Source organism: Syngnathus typhle, linkage group LG14 (assembly GCF_033458585.1).
Source record: "Syngnathus typhle isolate RoL2023-S1 ecotype Sweden linkage group LG14, RoL_Styp_1.0, whole genome shotgun sequence".
NCBI classification, from domain to species: domain Eukaryota; kingdom Metazoa; phylum Chordata; class Actinopteri; order Syngnathiformes; family Syngnathidae; genus Syngnathus; species Syngnathus typhle.
The window spans coordinates 5,657,449-5,684,286 of NC_083751.1; the positions used below are offsets into that span (position 1 = coordinate 5,657,449).

The window sequence follows — 26,838 nt, forward strand, 5'->3', positions numbered from 1 at the left end:
GCTGCTTTCCTTTTGCCACTTGTTAAGCCTTGGCAGAAGCTTGAGGGGTTAGCAAGGTGATGCAGGGTGAAGGAACCAAAAAGAATACTCCCACTCTCCTCTTTGAATTATCCTTCTTGGAGACAGCTGAGACCAATCTTACCAATGTTGGGTTTCTGCAGCGTTTTTCAAAGAACCCCCGAGGCACTTTCTTTTTTTACTTACCCGTGTTGTTTCTGCTGAAAGAATTTCAATGTCTGTCTGGTTCAACCAGATTATTGACAAAAGGGATAGTGAAAGTAAATCATTCTGGCGCTGGAATGTAACATGATTTATTACAATAACTGTTTTAATTAACTTGCAGGTACTGTATGGATTAATTAGCCCCAAGGGTACATATATTACTTGGACCATAGCATCAACTTGTGTCCTACAACTTGAAATCTATGCTCCTTGTCACAAGTGCTAATAGCCATTTATTGGGCTGATGATATCTCCACCTCCGTCCTCCTACGGAAGCGCCGCGCTCGCTCATCTGGGTGCGAATGCATTTAGTACGTGACAGCGTCGGGGCGCCGAGTTCTGTTCTTGAGATGGAGCGCTGCTTCCTACTCTCTCTCCTCTCCTCCCCTATCCTGCCACAGAGCCACTCACACAATTAACCACGTGGCATGCCTTTTAATAATAGACATTTTAATTGTGAGCAAATGAAGAGTGATGTAAAATAGCTAATAGCTTGTGCTAATTAATAGGGGAATTGAGCGCTTGTTAATTAAGGGCAAACAGGACAGGGACCGACTCGGCTAATTTGAGCATGAAAACCGAGACTAACGATTCATTTCCAAACAGATCCGCTTCATAAACACATCAAGTGACCCATTTAGCTGCCCGGGATCGTTTGCGGTCGTCTCCGGTAGCCTTTGCTTCTGCCATCCCGACCTTTGACCTCAAGCTCGGGCTCCGTGCAGCAAACACGGTTATATATAACTGCCCACTGACACAAGACAATAAAAAAAAAGAAAAAAGAAAATAACAACTTGGCTGTTCTGGAATAACGAACGTTTCTGGCAATGTTTGTCTGTACTACAAACTAATTTATTTCTGTTTATTTTCAGTAATTGATAAATCTCCTCTGATGTCTTTGAATTGAATTGGCTCCAATTAATCTTGATATAGAAATTGTTCATTATCACATATTTCCCTCCTTCCTCATTAGTCTTTCCCAGGTGTTGGCTAAATAAGTATGTGAGAATTCCGAAACAAATGAAGGATGTTGAAATCACGCCCTCGTTCTAACCCGCTATTCGGTGCAAATACTCAAGCTCCATCATGGACTGTACCACTTATGAGTTACATATTAAATGTTCTTTTAGTTATAGTTACTTGTTGCAGCAATACGAGTGAACCTCAAACAAATTCCTCGTGTGCGCTTGACCTACATACTTACATACTTGACCTTACATACTTGACCTAAAAAGGGACGATTTGGGAAAATATCACGCTACCGGCAAAATGCTAACGTGCCTTTTCATTCTATCTGGACTGTTTTCTAAAACTATTATTTTGAAAGACTTGTAAGAAAAGTGGTCAAGAAAGTGACTCCCTCTCTAGTTAATCTTTTTAGTCTTTATTTTACCTGAGCCAATATTCTTTACTATTAAATGAACGGAAGGGAGGGGCGGGGGTCGAAGAAAAACTGAGGAGAATGAAGAAAATGGAGATGTGTTAATCTTAATCAACAGCTCCCTTGTTCACAAAAACTCATTAGCAGGCTGCCAGAGGAAGTGACAGAGGATTATGTGGGAGAAATAATGGGACAAAATGTAACAAATAGATTAATAATCTCCTCCATGAGCACCGGGGATGGTTTAGCGTTGGCTTGCGCGTGTGTGAGCTGAACAACATTGTGCGCCACGAAATAAAAGGCGGCGATGGGGTGCGGCGACAACTTCCAGCTCTCCATTCAGCCCCCAAATGACTTACCTGGACAGTTTTATGTTTGCCTGGAGGAGAATTAAAAAGGCACTTCATTCCCCCCTTTACAGGCCCGGCCGGCTACGTGTGTCAGCACAGTCCTCCCTGAAAGCGCTCTAATCTAAATGCTTTTGTCGGGGCAGATTTGCTAGATTGCGGCAGGCAGAGCTACAAATTGCTTGTGTCATCTTATAATGAACTAGGTGAGGCGTTGCCGTTTTCTTCCGCAGCCAACAGTCCCCTGATTACTGTACTGTTAGTCAGCGGCTGCTTTGAGTATAGGAGTCCAAAGACCTCATGATCACCGCTTTGATTCCATAACCTGATCCCGTGTGCTTAATAAAATGCTTTGTGGCTATAAAGCCAGTTGAGTCCCAAGAGGCTGGAAAACACGTTTTCCTCTCTACATTACTTCCGTTACTCTGCGGAGGATTTACATATGCTTAGCGTCCTCTCCTGCTGTCCAGAATCGCCATAAAGCGATGCTAGCTTGTACGCTGCCGAAGCTTATTGCACAATGGATAGCTGACCCCCCCTCGACTCCAATTTATGCTTTACGGGTAGAGATTCCGCAAAGCCATGCTGTCAAGCGTTTATGGGACATATTAGGACGCTATGTGGGACTGATATCTTCAATATGGAGCCGTTCCACCTGCTGAAGTGGGATGTTTTGTTGTGCCAACACAATAATCCAACAGCAGGTCCAAGTCCTGTAAATATATCCTCAAGGCCCTTTTATTAGCAGTGGTTAATAGAATCCATAATATGTTATATTAAAAATTCTCCCACGTTCATTTCGACCAGCCGGGCTTGTAAATAGATTTAAGGCTATCAATGGAATTCTTAAAAGCAATCAACCAATCGGATGCAAAAATGTCGGTCGGCCTCTGTTAATAAAAGAAAAATGATAATCAAAAGGAAAAAAAAAGATTCGAGCGTAAGGGAACAGGTGTCATCTCCAAAACAATATTTTGATTTGATAGGTTAAAATGATCATCACCAAAATGGTTGTATGCTCATCACAATTACCCTGCAATCGTGTCAAAATGGCCGACCGTAACCTTTTCTTAGTTGACGCGCACGCTACGACAAATTGCTTCACATGCCTCTACTGATTCAAATCATCTAAGTGCCCGCTGTTGAATTCTCCACATGCGAGCGTAAAATGGCCATTTTCTAAATCTCCGGCTTCGATGTCCACAAAACAAAACAAGATAAAAGCTATAAAAGCTTAAGCCGACAGCTCAGACTGCAGTGCGCCGGCTAAAACACTTTCCCTCCCAGCTGTGTGTGTGTGTGTGTGTATACAACATGTGTGTGTGTGTGTGTGCCCGGGAGGCCCGCATTGTGCGTGCATGACACGTGCACACGACTTCCAGTGCGAACGCGCGCATCTGTTTGTTCTCACTTGTGTTTGTGTTTGTCAGCATGTTTGTTGACGACACTGTAGGACATCGAGGCGGGATTGCTCGGAATATGAGGAAACAGCTCATCTGAATATAGATGGGTCCCATCTGGAGGCGCTTGGCTTCGGCCCTTCATAATTTCCTAAGCCGCCAAGCATCTGGGGCCCGCTAATGAAACTAAAGGCATGGGAAGGGCCCCGGGCTACCGCGGGCGGGCGGACCCCGGCTGCCTGGGAGAGTTGGTGGTGGGGGGGGGGCTTAGAACGAGGGTTGGAATGAATGGAGGCAAACGTGGGCCTCGAGGAAAGCGCGTGTTGAAAATATCACAGGTTTTAAAGAGATCTGGATGGCTCCTTGGAGAGCGCAGGCAAGAAAGCCAAGTAGGCCATTAGAAAACGGAGCCATAAAACAAAGAAAGTGGTGTCTTTATTGTGGCCCATTAAGCGTGATGCTCATGCATAGATGGCTGGACTATATGCCATGCTAATGAGCATCATAATGATGGCGCTCGCTGCATAGAATAATGCCGTGAAAAAAAAGAAAAGCATAAACATCTCGGTTTGGTAGGGTCATAAAGCATCTGTCATTTTAGGGCACTTTTAGACAAATGTGGATTGTTATTTTTCTCCGCGTCTTTAATGTAAAGTTCACTTTGAGACTGCATCCGAATAGTTCGCTTTGATTATTATCCTTGACTTTGGTGTTAGTACGTTTTTTTGGTAGGTTCGTATTTGGGTAGAAAAGCGGTTTGTTTTCGATGGAGTTTAGCCAATCTACCCCAAGTTGGATTGAATTGGTACATTGTGAAAAATATACAAAATGTGATAGGAGTATTGAATACCGTGCTATTTATTTGACATTTATTTAACAATATTAATATTTTTGACTGTTTAACTACATTTTTCTCTTAACGGTGAATTTATTATTATTTATTTTTTTTACACTAAAGGATATTTTAAACTATTTAAATTGATTTTAAATTTATTTTTGATATTTTTAAAAATACTCATATGTTTGTACTATATATATGTAAATGACATCAATTATATACATATAAATAAATTATCTTCAGCATCAGTACCTTACTTTTGATTTGTTAGTACAGAAGATAAAGTACTTTTACTCCATTATTTATTCAGGCAACTTTATACAAGGCTGTTAAAAAAAATAAAAATAAAAATAAAAAAAAACAGGCGCATAGCAAACCACTCTAAAATGGTCCAAACTTATCTACGGGGGAAAAAAATAGGTTTAAGGAATTACTTGTGCTAGAAAACATACACAACTTTATAATTACTAAAACATTGACCGTGGTTACCAACATGATTGCTATTCTTGTTTTTTTCTCTCTCTCTCTCTCTCTTTTCGTTCAATAAAGTTTAGTAATTGGACTAACTTTTTGCTTTCCACCATATGTCATCTTCATGGAAGCCATTGCTTTACAATTATCAGGAAACTCACATTATTCCCACGCTTGCTACACTTTAATTGTCACCTCCCGGTCAAGCGCTGTCGACCAAAATCAATATTTCTCTAAAATTTCCACCAAAAATTATTTCTCACCTTGCTCTCAGTGCATGTACACAATAAAACTGTTCATGTTCCAAGAGGGTTGAGTGAAGGAAAATGTTTGATTTCCTTCTACCATCTTGTCACTTTTATCCATGCTGTGTTTAATGGCACTTGGTCCACCCCGAGCTCGGGACTTTATGTTTTTACTCGTAAAGTTCCCGCCGCTTGCTTCATAGCCTCTTGGCTTGGCTGCCATAATGCGGACGACGACCCTGAGCGATGCGTTGGTTGTCCGCGGTGACTGTTGCTTGTGCTTTGCTGAGGGAATGGAAAGCCATCGGCCCTTTTTTCTTAAACTTTATTATTATAGCGCCTTTATTCCACTCTCCACCTGATTTCCCCGTGGAAATGAAATGAAAAAGCAATTGGCTCTTCTTTTTATTACTGTCATCTTTGTTTGCTGGTCCATAGAGTGAGATTGTCGGATCTCTCAGAGTTACATTTTTACCCCCACCTTGACTGAAATCACTGGGAAGAAGAAGGAGGGGTGGGGGGAGAGCAATAACGGTGAAATAACAATCAGCATCATAGAAAAATAAAAAGTTGTCAAAATGAGCATGCATTAAAATAACATCATGTAAACACCCACGATGGGATGAGTCAGTCTGACTGATGGCGGTTTTTGCTATCTGCCAATAACGAAACGGTGCAGGAGGAAGGGAGGGGCGAGGGGTGGAATGTGAGAAAGAAAAATTGCAAAATTGGAGGTTAAAGGATAGAGAAGGAGCGGGAAAGGGGCCTCCCCTGTGGTCCCCCGCGGCCCCGCAGAGGGTTGCTGATGGCGTATAAGACTCCTAAATGCAGAATGTGTCCAATCATTTATTCATCGCCTTCATTAAGATGGAATTACAAGGCGACCCGAGGGCCCGCAGGTCGCTGACCGTTCCTAATAACAGTCTCCGATAAGTGGATCATATTGCCTTGTCGTATTGACGGTAATTCATACAGTGGATATAAAAAGTCTACACACCCCTGTTCAAATTCCAGGATTTTGTGAGGTAGACAAAAATAGCTGTAACCTGAACATTATTGATTATTGATTTTTTTTTTTTTTTTTTTTAAATTAGTTTTCTTTTTTTTTTTTTTAGTCTTCTGCGACCCTATTAGTAAACCAAGCTAATGTTTCCCATTGAAATGAATGGAAATGCAAGGAATTTGTTCCAGTCGGAAGATTAACTTATACAAAGGTTGTTTTTTTTAAATCAGTGTGCGCTTAGAAATAAATATAAAATTACACTATTATAAAGAATTTTTTTTCTAATTCATTAGTTGATTTTGGCACAACAAACAAATCTAGGGAAATGTATCTTTTTGTGTTTATGACTTGTTGCATGCTAGCAATTCAACTGACTCACTGTATCTTGGAGACGTTTTCCGTAGACTTTTTCGTTCCACTGTACCTCTTTAGTTTTGCGCCAATTTGCTGCTGTGGCCATTTTCTTGCTGCCCTCGCTGTCTTTTCAATTCAAATTTGTTTTGTTAGCACGGCCAACAGACACATGCCAGCGAATAAATACCCGAGGCCCTCACTGGCCATTACTGTTGTTTGCTCGGGTGTGTCGTTGTGACTGATGGCGTGGATTTGGCAGTTTGCTGCTGGACGATTTGCTAGTAAATAACTGATTGGATTGTTAGTAAGTGCTACCATTTTTCAACATGCGCTGACATCATTGCCTTGCTGTCCATGTGCTCAGTTCGGTATTTATGAAATCAAGCTAACCGTGCTGCAAATAAGCGTTTTTTGTTTTTTTGTAGGTGATACAAAAAAATTTCAACAAGCATTATTACCGTAATTTTCGGACTATAAGTCGCACCGGAGTATAAGTCGCACCAGCCATAAAATGCCCAAAAAAGTGAAAAAAAACATATATATGTATATAAACCGCGACTTATAGTCTAAAAATTACGGTATTTAAATTTTTCGATTTTCAATCCAAGTCGTTCCCGACGGTGAGCTCTGTTACTCAAGCGCATTGTTTAAGTCGTACACATAATGAACGCCTTGATCTTGAACAACAAGCGCTAACCTTCATTAACTAGCGGTCTCGGCCTCTGCAGCATCTCGCTGCCTATCTCGTCTGACTCCGGCGAGGAGACAGCGCAACACAACAGCGATTGTCCTCGGGACCTTCACACGTGTAATTATAAACGGGGAGGATAATTAAGGAGGCGAAGAGGAAGACAGATCTTGTCATTTAGCGAACAATGCCGTCCAATCTACTCATGTGTGTTCCACTTCCTCAATTATCAGCTGTCATATCGGCGCAATCAGCCACAAAGCTTCCTCGCTTGCTTCTGAGGGCCACAAATGTCAACGCGGCGGGAAAAAAAATATATAAACCTGAGTGATGGAGTAGTTGATGATGTGAATGTGCACCTTAATCAATGGGCGCCGTAGCACTATCTTTGTTTGCGCTGGTAATAAGATACAATGACACGCAGTTCCGTTTTGTACTTTACTAAGATAGCAGAAGAAAGATTTCAAAATCACATGAATGAAGCCATTGACTGCTCCAGAGGCACTTTGCCTGCTCTCCATCTTCTCTGAGATGGTGTCACATCCCCTGAGGTCTCACACTGCAGCGATAGTGGAGACCGTTACAACGTGTCTAAGTGCGGGAACAAAATTTAAAGAGCAGGAAACAGGAAAGAACAGGAAACCATCAACTCATTCGGAATAGCAGATTAAATGACTCAAAGGTTCATCGCGTGTCAAAATACTCACATAGATTTTACAAATCGTTCTAATGACCTCTGAACATTTTTACTGGGATTGTTTTGACCGTTTAAAACCGATGTCAGTGTGGTGAATGCAATCTTTTATTTGTTTGTATGAAGTCTTCACTCCCTTTTGGCAACATCCCAGCTTTCCTGGCCAGAGCAGCATCTGCCAGACTGAGATTGCCCACTCATCAATCCATTTTATCACCAGGTTTCTCCAGGGTTCAAGGGGGGGCTGTCAAAGACCAAGTGGAGGAGTCTTCTCGAGAGGCAAAACTTGGCGAATGAGCTGTACTCGTTTGAGTCGAGGCTCACAGATCTGTGCTACAAAGGCTTAAATAAAGAACGAGAGCTAATGTGTTTGGCAGGAAGATGCGCTCTTCTGTATTTTTTTTTTTTTTTTGAAAGAGCATTTGGGATTCCTTGGCTGGGCAAGGTGCCCCCTGTGCTCGAAAAACACTGTTTGGAAATTGCAGCTGACAAGCACAAACACAACAAGCTGACTGGCTTGCTTGCAAAGAGCAGCTCTCAATCCTCCCTAAATTATTAAGTAGTGGAAAATACTGTCTGTCACCCTGATGCAACCGGTTGCTTTGAGACAAGCCGGCTGTCTTGTTTTTGATCATTTGGATTGCTTTGGTTGCTCAAGAGGAGCCCTCAGTCAACATACAATTTAGGCACATTATTGATGAGTGACATTGCCTTTTCCCTTCAGCTAATTTCTTATTTGCAATACCTGACAGCATGTCATAAGTCCTGCTATTGATCCGGCGTATTTCTTTTAGCTTTGCTTTCCGTTATTGTTTCTCTTCAAATCCCTAATTTTTTAATTGAAGGAATAACCGAGGTGAGGGACTGAATGAAGTCACATGACTGTTCTTACTGTCATCTTTTTTTTTTCATTCTTTGTGCAGTCTGTTAAAGTTCTCCAATGCCTGCATGATTTCCTTCATCCATCAGAGATTTCATCTTTTTCCAAGTATTTTATATGGCCTTTGGATCAGGACTGCCAGTTTAAAGTATTCAACTTTTTCCATCCTCAACTTTCTTTTTTTGCTTCTATGCACGGTTTTGATTTTTATTGCTTTCTTTTCAAAAACGAACACGTGAGGATAATACTTCACCCTAAACTCCTTTAATTTCAGAATTCCTTCAATATGTATAAATATAACTACCGTAATTTTCGGATTATAAGTCGCATCGGAGTATAAACCGCACACCCACCCAAACTATGAAAACAAACCGCGACTTATAGTCCGAAATTTACGGTATATGACCTTAACTGCAGTTTTGTTTTTAAATCCTCATAGGCTTAATTCTGGTACAATAAAAAAACAAAAACGATGGAACTACTGAGATATTTCAAACAGACAGACAAGTAACATTTTGTCATAAGGCATTATTTTCTCAAGAGCATCTCGTACTCTCTCCAACATTCTTCTCCTGCGTTGTTTTCATTTGTACCATTTAGTGGGCGTATCCACTTCTGCCCAATGCGTCGAAAAATAAGCTAACGTCAAAATCAGCGTCCGTCCCCAACCGTGTCTCCATGTGCCACACTCCCTCCCACCATTGTCCTACTTAGCCATCTACTGCAAAATCACTTTTTTTCACCTTGCTCCCTCTGTGTCCTGCTAATACACATTAGCAGCCAGCAGCCATATGTAATGGGACTGTGCGTTCTCCCGCTGCTATAATGGCTTCGCTGACACTTCTCCCATTAAATGTGGTCAGGCGGCACTGCACAGGAAGCCTCTGGACACTCTAAAAATATTGTTATATAACTAACATAAACAAGCCTGCCATTGTCGCTAACTTTGGGAATAGTACCAGACTATTTTTGCTTTACCTATTTTGTCTTTCTCGTGTTCTTATGACTTCCAAATTAGGCCTTCCATTTTGTTTTACTCACACAATAAGGAACACATAGCGGCCTTACGAAGCTCACCCGATTACATGTGACTAAGTGGACATGTCTGCTGTATCGAATGGGAGTGTTCATAATCTTCTTCATCGCTGCTGCCCCCACCACATATGACACGAAGATAACATCGTTCCTCCGTTGGTGGTTGAACGTAGTCATCGGCCGCATCCATCGCCGCGTAACCGTTGCCGATCCCTCGCGATAAGTGACACCTTCATTTAATTAAAACAACCTTGCGTCACCGTCATGTGGGGTCATTTTAGAAGATGTAAAATTAAAGTAAGGTAATTAAGTCCAGCTCCAGATAAGAAAGCCCACAGAGGAAGAAGACGCACTTAATCTATCCCGACAAGATTGTTCACGTAAATGGCGCTCCGGAAAGTGTCCACCAACTAGACTTGATGACTTTGAAGGTCAGTGTGGCCAGAAGACAAAAGTCTAAAACGTCTCCTCGATTCTATATTAGCATGATTTTGAGAATGACATTTGAAAATTTCTCATTCAAGATTATGTTTAGTTTTTTTTTTTCCAAGCAGTGTAAGATAGAAAGCGCCTCAGTAAATTGAAGCTCTGGGTCTGCATTATCTAAATAGTTTCTTCAGACACCTGACAAAGTGCAGCCTGGCATTTTGTTTGTTTGCTTTCGGTACCTGACTGTGTACGCACGCCAGGTGACCTTCAAGCAGAAGGAACCCGAGTCCTCCCTCGTAGTGTCCTTGAGCAAAGGATGCACCCCTGCCGGCCGGCCCTGGAGAACCTCTCCTATTTGTTGTCCTCGTCAAAAACGAATATTGGATGCGATTATCTTAGCATAGCATCATAACAGGCTTCAACACATGAAGGCGCACATGAAGAATATTTGTATTGTCTTTCTAATGATTACAACAAAATTGAAGGTGAAGTGTAAACATGAATCATAATTGTTAAAAAAATCTGACAGTAAATAAAAGAGGATTGTGAAAAAAGGGTTTCCGCCGGGTATGCTTTGTTAGTCGACGGCGTGACGGGAAAGGCTTCACGAGTGTGCATGTGTTGCGAGGGGTTAAATGAAAGTCAGTGCACACATGGGGCATCATAAGCAGACAATGAAAAATGAGAGTGGGAAAGCTGTACAGCCTGCTTCCCTGTGGGAACAGCCGCAAGCAGGCGTACGTACCTTAGGTGATAATCGCTGTGTGTGTGCGTGTTCAATTCAAAGTCTGGGAAGCGGGTGAAGGGGGGGGGCAAATAGACAACAGGGGGAGAAAATGCAGCGTCGATTTTAACCTGGTGGAAGGCAGTTTAAATTTGCATGAGTGCTTTCTATTTCTACAAGGTGCCCATCTGATTAAATCAGGAACCAATTTCTGGAGAATCTCATCAGTTCAGCCTCTGCTTCGTGCATTTCTAATGAGTCGCTACCTTCAACGGGTTTTGTTTTGAAGGAGCCTTGGACCATTGTGAGGTTAAAGAGATGCAGTGGGGGAGATGCGTGCGTGTATGTTGGAGTGAAGCCGAGACAGTCTCCTGATAAATAAGCGTGCTTGCACAACATATCATTAATCAATACGTTTTATTTATGTGATTTGTTTGTTATGTAAATTTATGGGTGCACCCTGTGGGTGGTCATGCATTGATGCTTCTTTGCATGTTTTCTTCTTGGCTTGTAAGTACATATGTTTTATTTAAAGCGCACTTTTATTGATGTTTGTATTTGATTGTTGGATTGTTGATAGATATTTATTGACATTTTCGGAGAGTAGTGGGTAGTGGGTGAATTTCACAAATGTGTCACTTAGCCCTGTTTTAGCCATGACCCCAGAAATCTGGATGGATGGATGGATGGATGGATGGATGGATGGATGGATGGATGGATGGACGGACGGACGGGTGGACGGACGGACGGACGGACGGACGGACGGACGGACGGATGGACGGATGGATGGATGGATGGATGGATGGATGGATGGATGGATGGATGGATGGATGGATGGATGGATCCAGCAAAGTAGCAGGAAGGCCATAATGTAAAACCAGCCTTGTTAGGGGAACAAACTTTTTTTTTTATCCTTTGGCTGTTGAAGTCTCTCCCGGGCACCATTTGCGACATTATTAGATGTAAGAGACGCTGTACTTTACAGCCTTGTTCTTTTGTCCCCCTAAAGGAAATTAAAGGTAAAAGGCCAACAACTGCTTCTGTCTTGTCTTTTAACATTCTCTTAGCAACGTCGCTCTCTTTAGGCTCACAGAGGGCTCGGCTCGTACAGCACTCAGCACTCCTTCTTTGTCCAAACCGGCCAAGTATTGAACATCGAATGTATCTCAGAATTTTTGCAAGGAAGCTTCTAGTTGTATGCAAGAGGACTGCTCTTGCACATGGAGTGCGTTCATTCACGCGACAGATGCGGAGACTCGACCTAAAGTGAGATGCATCACGTGGGCATCATGTCAGACTATTTTTCAAGAGAATCTGAACAAAAGAATTGAGTCGAGCTCTCCGTGTGCATCTTGTGATGGGTGTGGTCAGAGATCCACGCAGAGCATGGCACATTAGTGCATTAAATCAAACGCCTGTGTGTCAGTAAATCTAATCAGAGATGTCAGTTTTTAACATGGCGCTCTTCAAATCTCCTTACTTTGTTCATTTGGCAAGGCAGGAAAAAAAAAATTTCATCAACCTCTGAAATGAATTAGGTGAATCTATCAAATCAGGGCAACTTGCCAGAAAAGTGCACTTTGGAAAGGAAAAAAATAATCATCCAAGTTGTCTTGCATAATTCTTTGTGATGGAGTATTATTGGACCATTGGGCGGAATAATAACGTTGAACAACAGAATGCAAAATAGCACAGAACCACTTTTTATGTTTCGGGTTAGCATTATTTTCAAATGAAATAACCAATGTTTGTTTAACAAACCCGCATATTTTCAGTGAAGATTTATGTAAGAATAGGCCCAATATGGACATAATTTCTTAATCAAGTCAAGGACACACATCGCCTTTTATAATCAATGGCCATATTTCATCTGCCGTGATTCCTGACATCAGCATGATTGCTTGGAGCTCTCGGCCCAGCAGGGAACGACAGCCCGCAACGCAGACGTTCACCCCTGCGGCTTTGCTTCTCCTAATCATATTACTACTTTTCACACTGCCCTTTTTACGCATGCAACTTCCTCTGAAATCCCAGAGGAGCATGGAACTGCTGACAATCATCCTTCTATTGTCACATCTGGAACTGGCCACCTTCATTTTTCAGAAGGTTATTTTGACTGAGTTTTGCTGATTGCACTTTAAGAGGACGAATTGACCGCTAAACACTGCATTGGATTTTATATTAGCTATTTTTAGTACGCAAACATTTAGTAGCTTTGTATTTGAATAATTTCGAGCTTCCTGGTAGCAAAATGTAGGGCAGTGTAAGCGCAACTAAAATGTGTTAGCCATCTAGTGGCGATTGTTGATATTACAACTTAAAACTATAGTCAAGTTTCACAGCGGGTTTTTTTTTTGCATTTTAGGTTTCAACAAATTTTCCTACAAATAGATGCCGGAATTACAAATGGAGTCACCCTTTTTTATATTCAACTGGGGGCGGGGCTTTTTACACCGGTTGCCCAATTATTTCACATTTGAATCACAAAAATGAAGAAATGGTGTGTTCAACGCTCTTCAATTCATTACTACTTCTCGTCTTCCATCCCCTTTCACAATACAGTTAATAACAATTTGGTCCCTGAAGAGACGATGATAAACCTCAGCTCACCCGCGACACTAATACACGCAAGCTCAATAGAAACCGAATGAATGGATGACAGAAACAACTGAATGTGTGAATTGCAAAATTTCAGCAAGGCATTGTGTCTTTGTGAGCTTCCACATGACAAAACTTGCCGAGTAAGCGCGTTTCAGCAGCCCGGGTTCATTCTGAGTGTATTTCGCACGAGTGCGTCAAGACAAGCAGATCTTCGACGTTGGTAATCATCTTCCTGTTTACTGTCGACTCCCGTTGTGCTCTACCAGGATAAAGCGTCGCCCGCGGGGGCCGTGCACTACCTGTACATTTCTGTCTTCTTCACTCCGTGCGGCTGAAGTGAGGACTCGCACATAACTGTCCAGTTGGTCCGTTCTTATCTCATGTCAGGCCAAACAGCCCTCTGCTGACAAGTGCTATTTGACTCAGTCAGGACTTGCAGAGAGAGAAGCGAATAAGACCATTCCATTCCACAGCAGCACAATGCTGCCAATCTTTTCATCTGCCACTGACCTCCTTTTGTCTGATAGAATAATCAACACGCGCACGGCAAGAGAGTGAAAATTGCCATTCGCTCGCATAAACATGGCAACGGATAGTCAATCGTCCGCAGGGCTTGTTTTTCTCCCCGTGACAACCATTTGCATAGCTTTGATGCGCTTTGACAATGGTGCTCGGCAAGATGTGAATTATGTGAATGTGTCTTATTAGCACAGACGGAGAAAAGGTCATCGTGCCTCTTTGTTCCCAGAGCTCTTTTTCTTCAATTAAGGCTAATCACCACCGGCCAACATTGATCCAGCAACTCAATTTTTTCTCATGGTTGAACTCAGGGACGACGTGCGTTAGAGTGTGTACACACTACGTAAGCGAAAAGACTGGCACATACATGTCATGGATTATCTGACTGCTTGGTGTGATTCACGGGAAAGTAGCTTAGAAGCTGTATTTTTTTTTTTTTTTTTTTTGTGGGTGGTTTATCTGTTAGTAAGTTTGTGCAAGTTGAAAGGTGTGTTTGAATCAAATTGTAGTTTTATGACCAAAGAATGAATATTTTCTTAAAGCACAGGTGTCAAAACACATCGTTTTAGGTGGCCCGCAAAGACAAATTGTGCATCGAATTCATGTCTATTCCAAAATTTCTAATTGTCTTTTGAAAAAATAGGGATATTGTTAGCAATTTTTATTACCATTCATTTTTTTAAACAATTTTTATTTTTAAATATTTGATGAGATTTTTTTATTTTTAAATATTTGAACAGTTTTTCTTTTTGAAAACTAGTTATTCATCAGTTTATTGTGTAGCCTATGCTACATATACAATATGAGACATCATACATTTATTTGGGTTCACAATTTTAACGGCCCTTTGAAGCAAACTATGACGATGATGCGGCCTGCGACACTCCTGTCTTAATGGATCTTTGACGTCTATAGCCGTCAATGGCAGTGAATGAGTTCAATTGGACAAGTAGGTAAGTCCCAATACTTTTGTCCGCACCGCAGCTAAAGTGCGATGCAGAAGATTCATCATGTGTCCCCGTGTGGACACTTAGGTGTGTGCGTGTGTGTGTCAATTTCACCGCCATCCTGTGATCTCCAGCCCACGGAATGATTTACCTTTGTAGCGTAATGGAGCAATTTCTCTCTCTTTTTTCCCTTTCCCCCTCTCCTTTTTCCTCCTCTTTCAATCTGCAGTAAAATATTCTCCCGTTTAGCTCTGTGACAAGTCATCTGTCACTCACAAGAGCGAGGGAGGAGGCTCAACTGATGGATGAGCGTGTACCTGTGTGCCCGCGTGCGTGTGCGTGTCAATGAGACAGAATGCCAAGGCACTTTAATTTTTGAGGCTGTGGTTATTTTTTTCTAAAAGTAGTGATTGGTAACATCACAAACAAATCAATTATGTGTGTGTGTGTGTGTGTATCACTGTATGTGTGTTATTTTGGGGTGGAGGAAATGAATGGCTCCCTGGAGAAGGAAATAAAATATTCATCTTGTCAGCTTTGTAGCAATAAACAATAACAATGAGAAGCAACTAGTCTTATTTGTGGCTCGCTTGCTCTTTCGCCATTGTCGGTTGTTTATTCGCAAAAAGACAATTATTATTCTGTGTGCAGACGCATGACTTGGGCTGACATGATGTATTATCGGCTATTGCCTTGCAAGGATACCTCGCATTCTGTTTCAAAATGGCACATGGGTCTGCTTTCCATGCTTCCATTTGATTGTTAGTCCAGGTCTAATTTTGCTCCCGAAACTTTTTTTTCCAATCAGTTTCTGGTCCTCAGGACCGATGATTAAAACTTCAATTGATTCATTGTGTGCCTCCTAATGACAGGGTGCAGATATAAACACAAAAGGGCCTAAAATTGAACCTTGGGGCACACCACGTTACTTCATAGACTTTTTGAGGAGCATGTGTCTGAACTTACCATGAGAATTGTCTCAGTGATTAAAATTGATCAAAATAAATAAAAATGATTGAATGAATACTTTGTGAGATGGATTAACCAACATACCAACTAATTCATTCATTTGCCACATTTTTTTCCAAAGCAGAAATAGCGTCGAAAAAGCAAAAAATAGGGGCGCCACCCCATTAGTTTTTGCAGGTGTACCTAATATTATGGCCACTGATGTTCTCTGTAAAGTCCAAGCAAGATTATGCAACCACAGGGACAATTTCCACTGACCTTTAAGGAGCGTAGCCAAGGAAAAAGCCATTTAATTCCAGGGCGGATCCATTTAACCTTGCAGAGAACTTAAAGCTTTAAGATTGAAAAGATATTCACCTCTGTCAGCAGACACTCCCAAGTGAAAGACAAGACAAACATGAAATGAAGCTTTGATGAAACTTTCCAACATGGAGGTCTACAGTCGCCACGCGCGTTGAAATAGTATCCAAGTTGCGCAAATCTTCATCTCAGCGTGCTCTGATTTTCCTTTGGTGTCTTTGTGTTACCACTACTAAAGAGAAGAATTATAGATGTATGATCATGGAATCTGAAATTGTTCGTGTTCTCCAAACAAGGAAGTGTGTGCTTGCTTCAAGATGTTTAGTTATCACTTCCAGTTTACTGTCAAATTAGCACATAAAACAAAAGTGAATTCAACATATATATTGAATCACCTAAAATAATCAACAAAATCACACTGTAGTATATTGTTAATTCACATATATTGAATTCACATGTATTTTTTATTTTTTTTATTTTTTTTACTTACCTACCTACATCAATACAGTAACATTTATTTATTTATTTATTTATTTATTTATTTTTATTTATTTACTTACCTACTTGCTCACTCACTCACTCACTCACTCACTCACTCACTCACTCACTCACTCACTCACTCACTCACTCACTCACTCACTCGCTTACTTACTTACTTACTTACTTACTTACTTACTTACTTACTTACTTACTTACTTGCTTACTTACTTCTTACTTATTTTCTGGGGTGGGCACAAATCAATTTCCATTTTGTCTTAGTTGATGTCCTGTGGGAAAAATTCTTTGTATGAACAAACATGTAAGGTTCTTGCTTTTTTTTTTTTATGGGATGCATAAAATATCATCTAGTTGCTGCCAGCCTGAAATGGTGTACACAATCCTTTATTCCACACTATAATTTCCTTCCAAACACACGACACTTTGTCGTATGAAACGATAAAATATAAGTACCATATGACATGGTCTGCTTTTTATAATTCTTTTCTGTATTTATGTTTGACACAACAGGCAGTTGTGTTTTTCAATTGAAATGATTGGCTCTTTTTTCTTCTGTTTTTTATTTTTTTTTATTTATTTTTTTATTAAGAGTGCCATAAGCCTTTAAGGGCAGCGGCTCTGGCTGTTGCTGCCACAGGCTCTTCTCTGTAATAGCCTGTAATTCCTTCTGTCTAGTGTAATCACCAACATGGCTTGACGCACATACACACACACATCCACACACACATGTGACATATGCGCACACACTCACGCACAGGGAGAGCAAATCTCAAACCAAGTGAAAACCAATGGAACATTTTGGACAGCTAAGTCAGACAGCACTCTTCACCTCCATGTGGTTATTACACAGAATGAGGACGAAAATGTTTTGGAAGAAAGATGTTCATTCCTTCTAGGAGACTTTCAAAAACTTTCCCAAGACAAGTTACAATGAAGTAATTTAGGGGAGACAGAAAACTGGATTTTTTTTTTAAAAAAAAATGTAGGTATTTTTTTAAAATGTTTTGGATGCAAAAAAAATTTGGAAACTTTGCCAAGAAGAACAAAAAAGCCAGAAAATTTCTTTATAGGAAACGACCACATAAAATTCTCCATTTTGGGGAAAAGCCAAGTTAATATAAATATAAATAATGCAATTTAAATCAATGTTTTGGGGGGGATAAAAAATTATATTTTGGTGGAAAGAACATCACAAAAATAAACACTGTAAATATATGATTATTTCCAGTAATCATTTGTGATAAAAAGGAGAAAATTTTTAAACCTTCAGTAAACAAAAATCAAAATATGGAATGGAATAGACACCAAGCCAGGGTCGAGTCTGTCTTTGCCTTTGTATAGATCCATGTGACCCTGAACAGAATAAGAAAAGGCATTTAAAAAAAAAAGGGATAATGGGGTGAGCGACCTCCCAGAATTTGGCGCTGGATACTTGGAAAGTACTTCACAGTGACCTTTTCTTTCTTTGTGAGTTTCTGTTTTATTTTGTTTACAAGTCAAACAGAGGGAGTATTGATCAGTTCCAGTGGCCTTTTGGATTGCCACAGAACATCCCATCCTCTCTTTGTTCTTCCCCTGATTGTCCTGTTGCACACTGAAAGATACTGCTCGTGCTACCACCAAGTGCATGTGTGTGTGTGTGTGTCTGTTTACGTTTGTCTGATTGTGTGTGAGGAGCCCACGTGCCGATGCCAGACTAACCCCTCGGTGGCCGAAGAAGTTAATTGGCAGCATGTGGCCGTCTGAGAGGCCAAGTACTCATCCATTCCATCCTTCTCCTTCCGTCCCCACCCGTGTGTGACGCCACCCCTGGCACACAGGGTGACACCGGTTTGTGTATACTGTACGTGCGTGTGACTGATCTACCGGGGGTATAGAAGTAGACAGGGCAGCAAGGACCCCAGCTGCTGCTATTGTACCAAGGGAAATGTGCAGAGACAGGCTAGCATATTTGTGCCAAGACAAGCAGGAGCCTCGGGACGGGGGGGGGGTCGGGGTAGAGAGTGATGAGGGAGGTGAACTTGGCAGCAGAGAAATAGAGAACGTGCCAGTCAGTGCTGTTGTGGCTAATAGTCTGGGCGTGATCATGACGCTACAAGTGACCATCTCGGTAGCATGTTGGTATGACCCGACTGATCTCATACTAAAATCTTGAGGAGTGATTTGGAAAAATATTTGATAGAATATTTATTCCATAAGAAATAATGGCAATCCAGGGTCAAACTGTTGCCATCGTAAAAACTTCAACAATTTTACAGCAACGGTGGGGGACTTGAGTCACATGACTTGACTTGAGTCAGATTCGAATCAGCAATTTCGAGGCTTGTGACTTATCTTTATCTTATCTTATTAAATACTGGCCTTGACTTGACTTCATTCCATCTACATTTGAAAATGTGATTTTTAAGATAAGAGCCTTTTGTTTTTTAAAAACTTGTGTCTTGTGACAATCTACAATATGATACGCTAAAGTATTTTACAGAATTAACTCAGGTAAAACTTGACGAGTTATTAATCAAAATAATTATCTAGACCTAGACTAAACACATCTACCTCATAATTTTCTCAGAGAACTCTCACTTCCTCCCACATTGCCAAAACATGCATGTTAAGGTCATTTAAGACTTGTTCATTGAGTTAAATGTGAGTATGATTGGTTGTTTGTCCGAATGGACCCTGCCATTGACGGACGACCAGTTCAGGTTGCGCCCCGCCTCCCCTCGAGTCGCCAGCACACCTCCAACCCTAATGAGCACATGACACGCCATCCATTTCAATAACGTGAACAAGTCAGACTCACTTAATATGAACCCTTAAAAAAAAATCGTCTCTTCCAGCCAAGTGAGCAAATATATAAATTTAAAGAGTTAAGTAAATTAAAAAATTACATTTAAAAGTAAACAACTCGACGAAGGATTACAACTCCCCTGTTGGCTTTTGAATTTCTTATAAACATCAACAACAGAAGTAGGTGAGCTCATCTCTGTTCGGAATTTCGGTGCCATCAGAGCGTGCCGCATGTCGCAAAGCCTGCCTGAGAGGATGACCTCATCACACACACAAACACACACACACAAACAGAAGTACTTCTACGCTCAGGAGGATAAACCATTTTGATTCAGAATCTGACATCAGCCGTCTGACTCACTTTGGGAGTCACACACGGTGAGGTCATGAGCGTATCTCCCCTCCACTCACGCTATAACTCGACAGACTTGCAAAAGTTGCTTGTACCTCAACTGTCACGTCAATGTGAACACACTCCTCAGGTAGAAAGAACCTGCCGTTGTGTGTGTATGTTGCATCCTGTTTTCAGTCCCTACTGTCTTGAGACATCCTTTTTTTTTATAACGCAGTCTTCATTGGCGCCAGGCTGTCTGTTGGGCCCGCCGTTACACACGCACGCACGCCCCTGCGCACACGCTCCGATAATGCGGTGGGAGTATAATCTTGCACCCAGGGAAATGCTGCATCATACAATTAATGGACGGACGCTTTCTGTTGTTTACCGCAGGGGCTTAACGCTCATTGCTTTATTACATAGGAGCGTCTATTCGATATTCTTTCCGTGACTACATGTGTGTGTTTAATGTGTACCCGCACCCCCCCCCCATTATTTCAAATGAATGTGCACCTGCCTCGTTGCCCACGGGGGACCGGTGGCGCCACAGTGGCGAGGGCACAGTGATCATCTGCTTACTGCTAATTGCCACAGAGGCCCACAACACACAGAGGAGCTCGTAGTTTATGTCAGGCCCAAATGACTAGCTTCAATCCATCAGCCAAGAATACAATCCGACAATGGAATTGGATGTGTGTGTTGCGAGCTGGACACTGACCGGTGTGACGTGAATGTAAAAATGACGATAAAGCGAAATTCGCCGGTTTCCGAAATGACCAGAAAAATTATTTTTTTGTTTTGTTTTTGCAAAATCTTTTCGGAGCTGTCGTCATGCTGTTAGCATTAGAAATGTAATGGAGAGTGACATTTTAGATGCAACACGTCTGCAGGCCCCCTTTTGGTACAAATGGGTACTGTCACACTTTTGAGAAATTAGTCCGATTCAGCCTGTTAGCTCACGCTCACTTCAAAATGTCATATAGTGTTTTGCAATGTTGACTCAATGACAAAAATGAATTTACATCCATAGATGTAATGTAATAACTTAAAAACTCTAACATGTCAATTTAAAACTGTCTCCAAATGCAAGCATACGTTCAATAAATGAAAAGATAGAAAATGTGCGCAACAGTTTGACAGTTATGACTGCAACATCTAACTCCATAACGCCCCCACCAAAGTCTTTTTCAGATGATTTATTCCATGGAATAACTTTTTTTTCTCTTTCTTCAATCTGACATAAAACTAGAAAATACTCGAGGGAGAAAAACAACATGACGAAATGAGTCACCAGAGAAGATGAATTTCCAAGCACAAGGGCAAACAAAACACATCATACTAGGATAAACAGACACGGTTATGTACTCGGTATTTAACATACAGCGGCATCCCAACAAACTAGCGTCCTCCCCTGAGTGTTTTATTTCGATGAAAATCGGAGATTTACGACTCCTCTCACTGTTTTATGGAAATCCCTGCTCATTTAATGTCTGCCGCATATATTCCCGACTCAGGTGCAACTTAGTGGGTGTGATACGACGGCAGCCAACATGACTTCAAATGTTCACTGTTGACGTTGCCGCCTTTGGGATTTGTCGAACAAATTCATTAACTAATTGAGTCGGCGATGATCAATATTAGCGCGAACGCTGCACGTTTGGCATCAAGCAAACTTTTACTTTGGCTCTCCATTCTGAAACATGTCTGATATTTATTTCAGTCACATTGTAGACGTACAAATATACCGTCCTGCCACGTAACATATACTAGCTAACAGCTAAATGCTAATTTGCATATAAAAAGAAGACTGACGCCTCGAGAATTGATACCCCGTCATGGCTACACTACACACACATGAATAAACATACACATGTGCGAGATTACCGGGAAGTTGTTTCTTAGGCGACACACAAAACAAGGACGTGGGCCCACGTTTGACAAGAATAAGCCAAGCTAACATCTGTCCTCGTTTCCGTTTGCCAAGAAACGTTGGCCCGTCGGTTATAGATGGAGTTGCGTCGGGGGAATAAAGAAATGTGTCATTGGGTGTGAAATGTTTGCCAAACTGACTATTTGCCTCAAATGAGCTGCTGGGGATCTGCAGGACAGCTGCACAAGCTTATTTGAAAACGGGTAACCTTCCTAACTGTTGACGGGATAAACGTTTGACAAGCTCGATGAGACAACAGCGAGGCGGACAATATAAAAGAAGTGTATGCACGTGTGTGTGTGTCCTATTTTGGTCCCGGTTGCCTTTGTCTGTTAGAGTGCTCGGAGAAGCTCTGACTGATGTGTCCTCTACGCTTGATTGATTCTGAAATATAGACAAGGTGCCGCATGTGTGAAAGCTACCAATTTATAAGCCTTCATCTTCAAACTTCATGACGTCTGCCCGCACCGTCAATACGGGAGCTGAAGTTCCGAGCTAAAGGCCAGCTGTGTCAAATCCTCTGCCGTCTACGTTGTCTTATTACATTCACCAAGCAGAAAAGCATGAGGGATTATTTTCACCCGTGATAGTTGGTTAGTTTGTGCGATGGCAGGATCATGCCAAAACTACGCCGCCAATTTTTCTGAAACTTGGAGTCATGGCAAGAAACCGTTTAAGTATGTCTAAAAATGATCGTGAAATTATCGAAGTCATGATCAATAATCATAGAGAACGCATATTCAGCTTCAATAAAATAGCAGCGCTAGTAATAGCAAGCTAGCCTTAGCAAAGTTAGCAAACAAACCGTTAGTCACAGTTACTAATTTGGTAGTATGACTTTTTTCAAAACGGAATTTTCGCTCTGCTTTTTTCTAGTTTCATTTATTGGTAAACAAAACATCGACATTCTTTTATTTTCAAGAATGAGATATTCTGCCATAGTTTCAGCAAAGCTCCCGTAGCCTCAATGTCAGCGTGAGGTGTGCCAGAAAGTACACAGCAAATGATTTATTTACGTATTTTTATTTCTTTACTTATTTATTTATTTCGAAATCAATCTCACTGTCGTTTTTTGTTGCACATCCGAATAAGGATGCGCTCAGAGGAATTATTATTATTAATGGAACTGTCAACCACCTCCGCCACAGAATGCAAATGGTTTTGCTAGCACAGCAGGACTTCATGTCACTTTATGGAACTGCTGGTGGCAAAGAATAATTCATTATTATCATATTTTGAGGTGTTGTGTGTGTTTTGTTTTTTTTAAATATTCCACAAAATGGATGTTTCCTTCTCACCAAGTCGGGAGATTCCCATGTAGCCACAGTAAAGTTGACTGCAATTTCATGTTACTTTGTTGAGTTGACAGCACCTCACATCTCATCCATCCCTTTGTGGTACTTTTTTTCCCCCCCCATAACCTCCCCTGAGACTTGACAGAGCATCTTTATATCCATCATTTTCGACAGCGCTTGTTTTCTATTTCAGCTTACTTTTACCAAGAGGACCCCATTTATGACTTTTTTTTTATCAGGACTCTTTTCTGCTATCTTCTTTAGCTTAGCTGATCTCTACCTTTTAAGCGTCTTTGGGTTCTTGAAAAGCGCTATACAAATATAATGAATTATTATTATTATTATTATTACCTTCTGCCTTTTACATTTATGTCTGCTTTGGTCTACTATTTACTATTTTCCTTGTTTTGTTTCCACTCTGGAAGTTAACTCATCTCATGACCTTGACTAGCTGACATTAGTGTGTTACTTTGCATTTTGTGTAATCACTGAATTGTAAAATCACGTGTGAGCTTCTTATCATCTGGAGGGAAAGTGTCTCTATTTTTTATTTATTTTTTCTTTGCCTTCATCCCACATTGTGATAATTCTGTTTGGGAGCGACGCCACTGTACCACGTCTAGAGATGGGCAGGGGAGAAGGTACCATTTAGATAAAACAAATTGCCAGCTGCCAGGAAGGAACAGCCACTGCTTAGATTAAACCTGAGGGACTGTGTGTGTTTTCCTCAAGCTTTTTTTTTTTTCCCATTTGTGTTTGTGCCCGTGGTTATTTAAAGCTGGTGCAGCTCCTCACGTTGTTCAAGCAGGCCTTACGGGCAACCACTTTCCAAATGAAGTCAAAGAGCATTTTTCCCTGGCCTATAACTATAATGCCATGACAAGCCGCAGTAATTAAAATCAATAGTCAGGACTTTTTCAGTCTTCGGCAAGGTCACACGGCTTTGCATTGAGCGGACGAAGTCGAATATGAGAGTAATTCCTAGTATAAGCAAAGAAATGTGTAAAGAAATGGCTTTTGATCACATTTAACCGAACATGGCCCGTGGGGGAGGTTGACATCTCTGTCAGCTTTTCGACGTTTTTCAAAAGGCGTTGACCTTGTGGGATTCTTAAGAAAACAGGTGCAAAATGAGATTCATTTTCCTCCAAACTGATTTTAAAATAAAAATAAAGTAGCACTTATGACATAACTATATTTTTGGGGGGGTATTTGATTAAAATTTGCTACCAACTACATTTATTTTCTGCAAAAAAGAGTCACTCATTCCTAGGCAAATCCGTTCTCCTTTCTTTTTTGTCACAATCCCTTTTTTCGTTGTTAGTTTCTTTATGTGCAGTTCTGTCAAATGTAACAAAGGCTTCCAAAATAACTGATGTCCCGTTGGGGTATCGGGTGCAGGAACTGAGTATGATACCAAAAGCGTAGACACGCGGCAGTCCGTTGATTGTTCAACAGAAAATGGTCACTGCCTCTGACAGTCGGAGCGGGATTAGAAGACTAAGCAGGGGCAACCTGAGCCCAACTCTAAAGGTGGCTTTTATCTGTCGCCTATTCTGATACATTATGTGCTTGAACAAACACATCAAACTGTCTTTCCTCCCCTGCCTCCTTCCTCTGGGCTGTGAGTCAGACAGGAGAGGTTCAGAGATTTAGCGCTGAGCAGTCTGTCCTGCGTGTTGATTGTCAGGCCCCCCGTTCCTATCACAAACCCGATAGCATCTTCATCTCATCTCGTGCCAGAAATGCTCGCTCACTACAGGCGGCCCTCCGTCCCACAGCCGCTATACACGCAGCTAAACCCGCTTCCCGCATATCAACGGTGGATCTGCCATCTCCCCACTCTTTTATCTTCTCCTTATCTCCTCATACCACCTTTCTTCCTGATCCAAACACCCCAAACCCATCAATCAGTCATCTTGGTCCTCCTTTATCCTCTTCTCCCCTAGCGAGACTTTTTGCGGCGGACTTTTTACCGTCAGAACCCTCGGAAAGTGACAGCGCTGCAGATATTTGGAGGAAAGCGGTAAAAATGACAAGGTGGGATGGGACGCGCAGGCAATCACGTGCATCGCCTGCTACACCCTTTGCGAGTGGGAAATGGAGAGAGTGGAAGACGTTAGATGGATGAAGGGTGTGAACACAAAACATGTCGCGTAAGCAGAGAAGTTGTGCGCACTGCAGTGATACCAACCCGCCCCGCATTGATTCTGCAGCCGTCCACTTTATTTGGCCTATAGGTGACACGTCGTGCATCTCGCAGTTCCGGAAGGTCGTCACGAAGGAGAATACGATTCTCGGAAAATGAGGTGTGGTCGCTTGCTGGAAAATAGTAGCAGGTTGTGATGTTTGACCAGTATTGGAATGGACCGGCCGTTCGGGAATGTTCTAAAATTTCCTGATGGCCACCACGCCCCTGCCAACTGAAAAACTGGTGCTCTTATCAGGGAAGGTTTTGAGAAAATAAAAATATATAATGGACTGAGAAGTTACTTAAAAAAAATTTGTTAATGCTGTAATAGTTTTATGACTAATCCCCGAATGATTTTGAATTAATTTTTCCAAAAATTCAACGACCGGGAGGTGGACCAGCATCCGAATTTATCCAAGCCAGACTCGCCGATTTCCGTTGTTTCTTCCGTCATTATCGAGCAATTCATAAAAGTCAAGTTAATCTTCTGCCACATCTGTAATTGAACAAATTCTGTCACGCAGATGAAAATGTGATGGAGTGATAAAAATCAAACTGTGCCTTTGAATGTCACCACACAGTCGCGGATAATCTGAAGGCCGACTGCTGATGGCATTTATGATATAACTTTTTTTTTTTTTATAATCAGCCCTTTGTTGATTTTTTTTAAATATAGTTAAGAACAGCTCCTTGGTTGGACTTGTATTAATTTCAATTTGATTTTTTTCAGGCAGAGGCTTCCAGCCAAAAATGTCTACTACTACCGCTGCCCGGACCACCGGCGCAATTATGTCATGTCGTTTGCCTTCTGCTTCGACCGAGAGGACGACGTTTACCAGTTTGCCTACTGCTACCCTTACACCTACTCCAGATTGCAGCACTACCTCGCCAACCTGGAGCGCAGGAACCTTCCCTACCTGCGGAGGGAGCAGCTGGGACTCAGCGTGGTGAGTCGACAAGTGAGGGAACGAAGTGTTTGTGGTGTTTATCGCATGCTAGCGCTGCAGCAGGGAGGTCAACGTTTGGGTGGAGTGTGTGTGTGTGCATGTGTGTGCGCTGGGAGTTAAAAGCGCCAGATTGGTAGTTTGGGTGCGCTCGGCGGTCATAACGTCAGCCTCTCATGTTATCATTACCAATGTTGCTCGCTAGGTTATAAGCCCCCAGTCGTGTGTTTGTGCACGAGTGTGTGTGACTGGATGTGTCATGCATAGAGCTCTCACTTCTGCAGCAGCGAGTGTATCATGTGTGTCGCCTCCAGTCTCGTCTGCTCTTATCAAATAATTGTAGGAGAAAAACTCATTAGAAATGCTTGAGAGATTACGACTTTTGCTTGTGTCCTGCTAACATTTGTCAAGGAAAAAGCTTCACGGGAGTGGGGGGGGGGGGGGGGGGGTTATGAAAGTACGTCCATTGTAAGGTGCACCTGACCATAAAATTGAGATAAGGCTGTGGAAATTTTGAAATCATAACATGGAGATGGTTAATGATGATGGTATAGTTCACGCTTATTTGCTAGAGAGACCTGGAAAAATGTGGGTAGGTTAACACCAGAGGCTAAAAATAGATGTGGGGAACTTTTTTTAAAGGGGAGTTTTATCTGAGTGTTCCAGTCATTTGGCTCAGACAATTAAAAAGAATAAACAGAGAATTTTTTTGAATTATCAGAAGAAAATCAATGGGTTTCCCACTAATTAAAACATTTGAAATCTTTTTTTTTTTAACACCAAGGCTCCCTCCGCTTCCTGTTTGAAAGCCA

At 41.6% G+C, this 26,838-nt stretch overlaps 1 protein-coding gene across 1 annotated transcript in view; it reads left to right on the forward strand.

Moving 5' to 3' along the window:
• Window positions 1-26,838, forward strand: part of agbl4 (AGBL carboxypeptidase 4) — a 162,447-nt gene that overhangs the window by 61,274 nt on the left and 74,335 nt on the right. Inside the window, exon 5 of the mRNA XM_061297509.1 lies at window positions 25,813-26,029. Coding sequence (XP_061153493.1) covers window positions 25,813-26,029 — 217 coding nt within the window. The remainder of the gene's footprint in view (window positions 1-25,812; window positions 26,030-26,838) is intronic.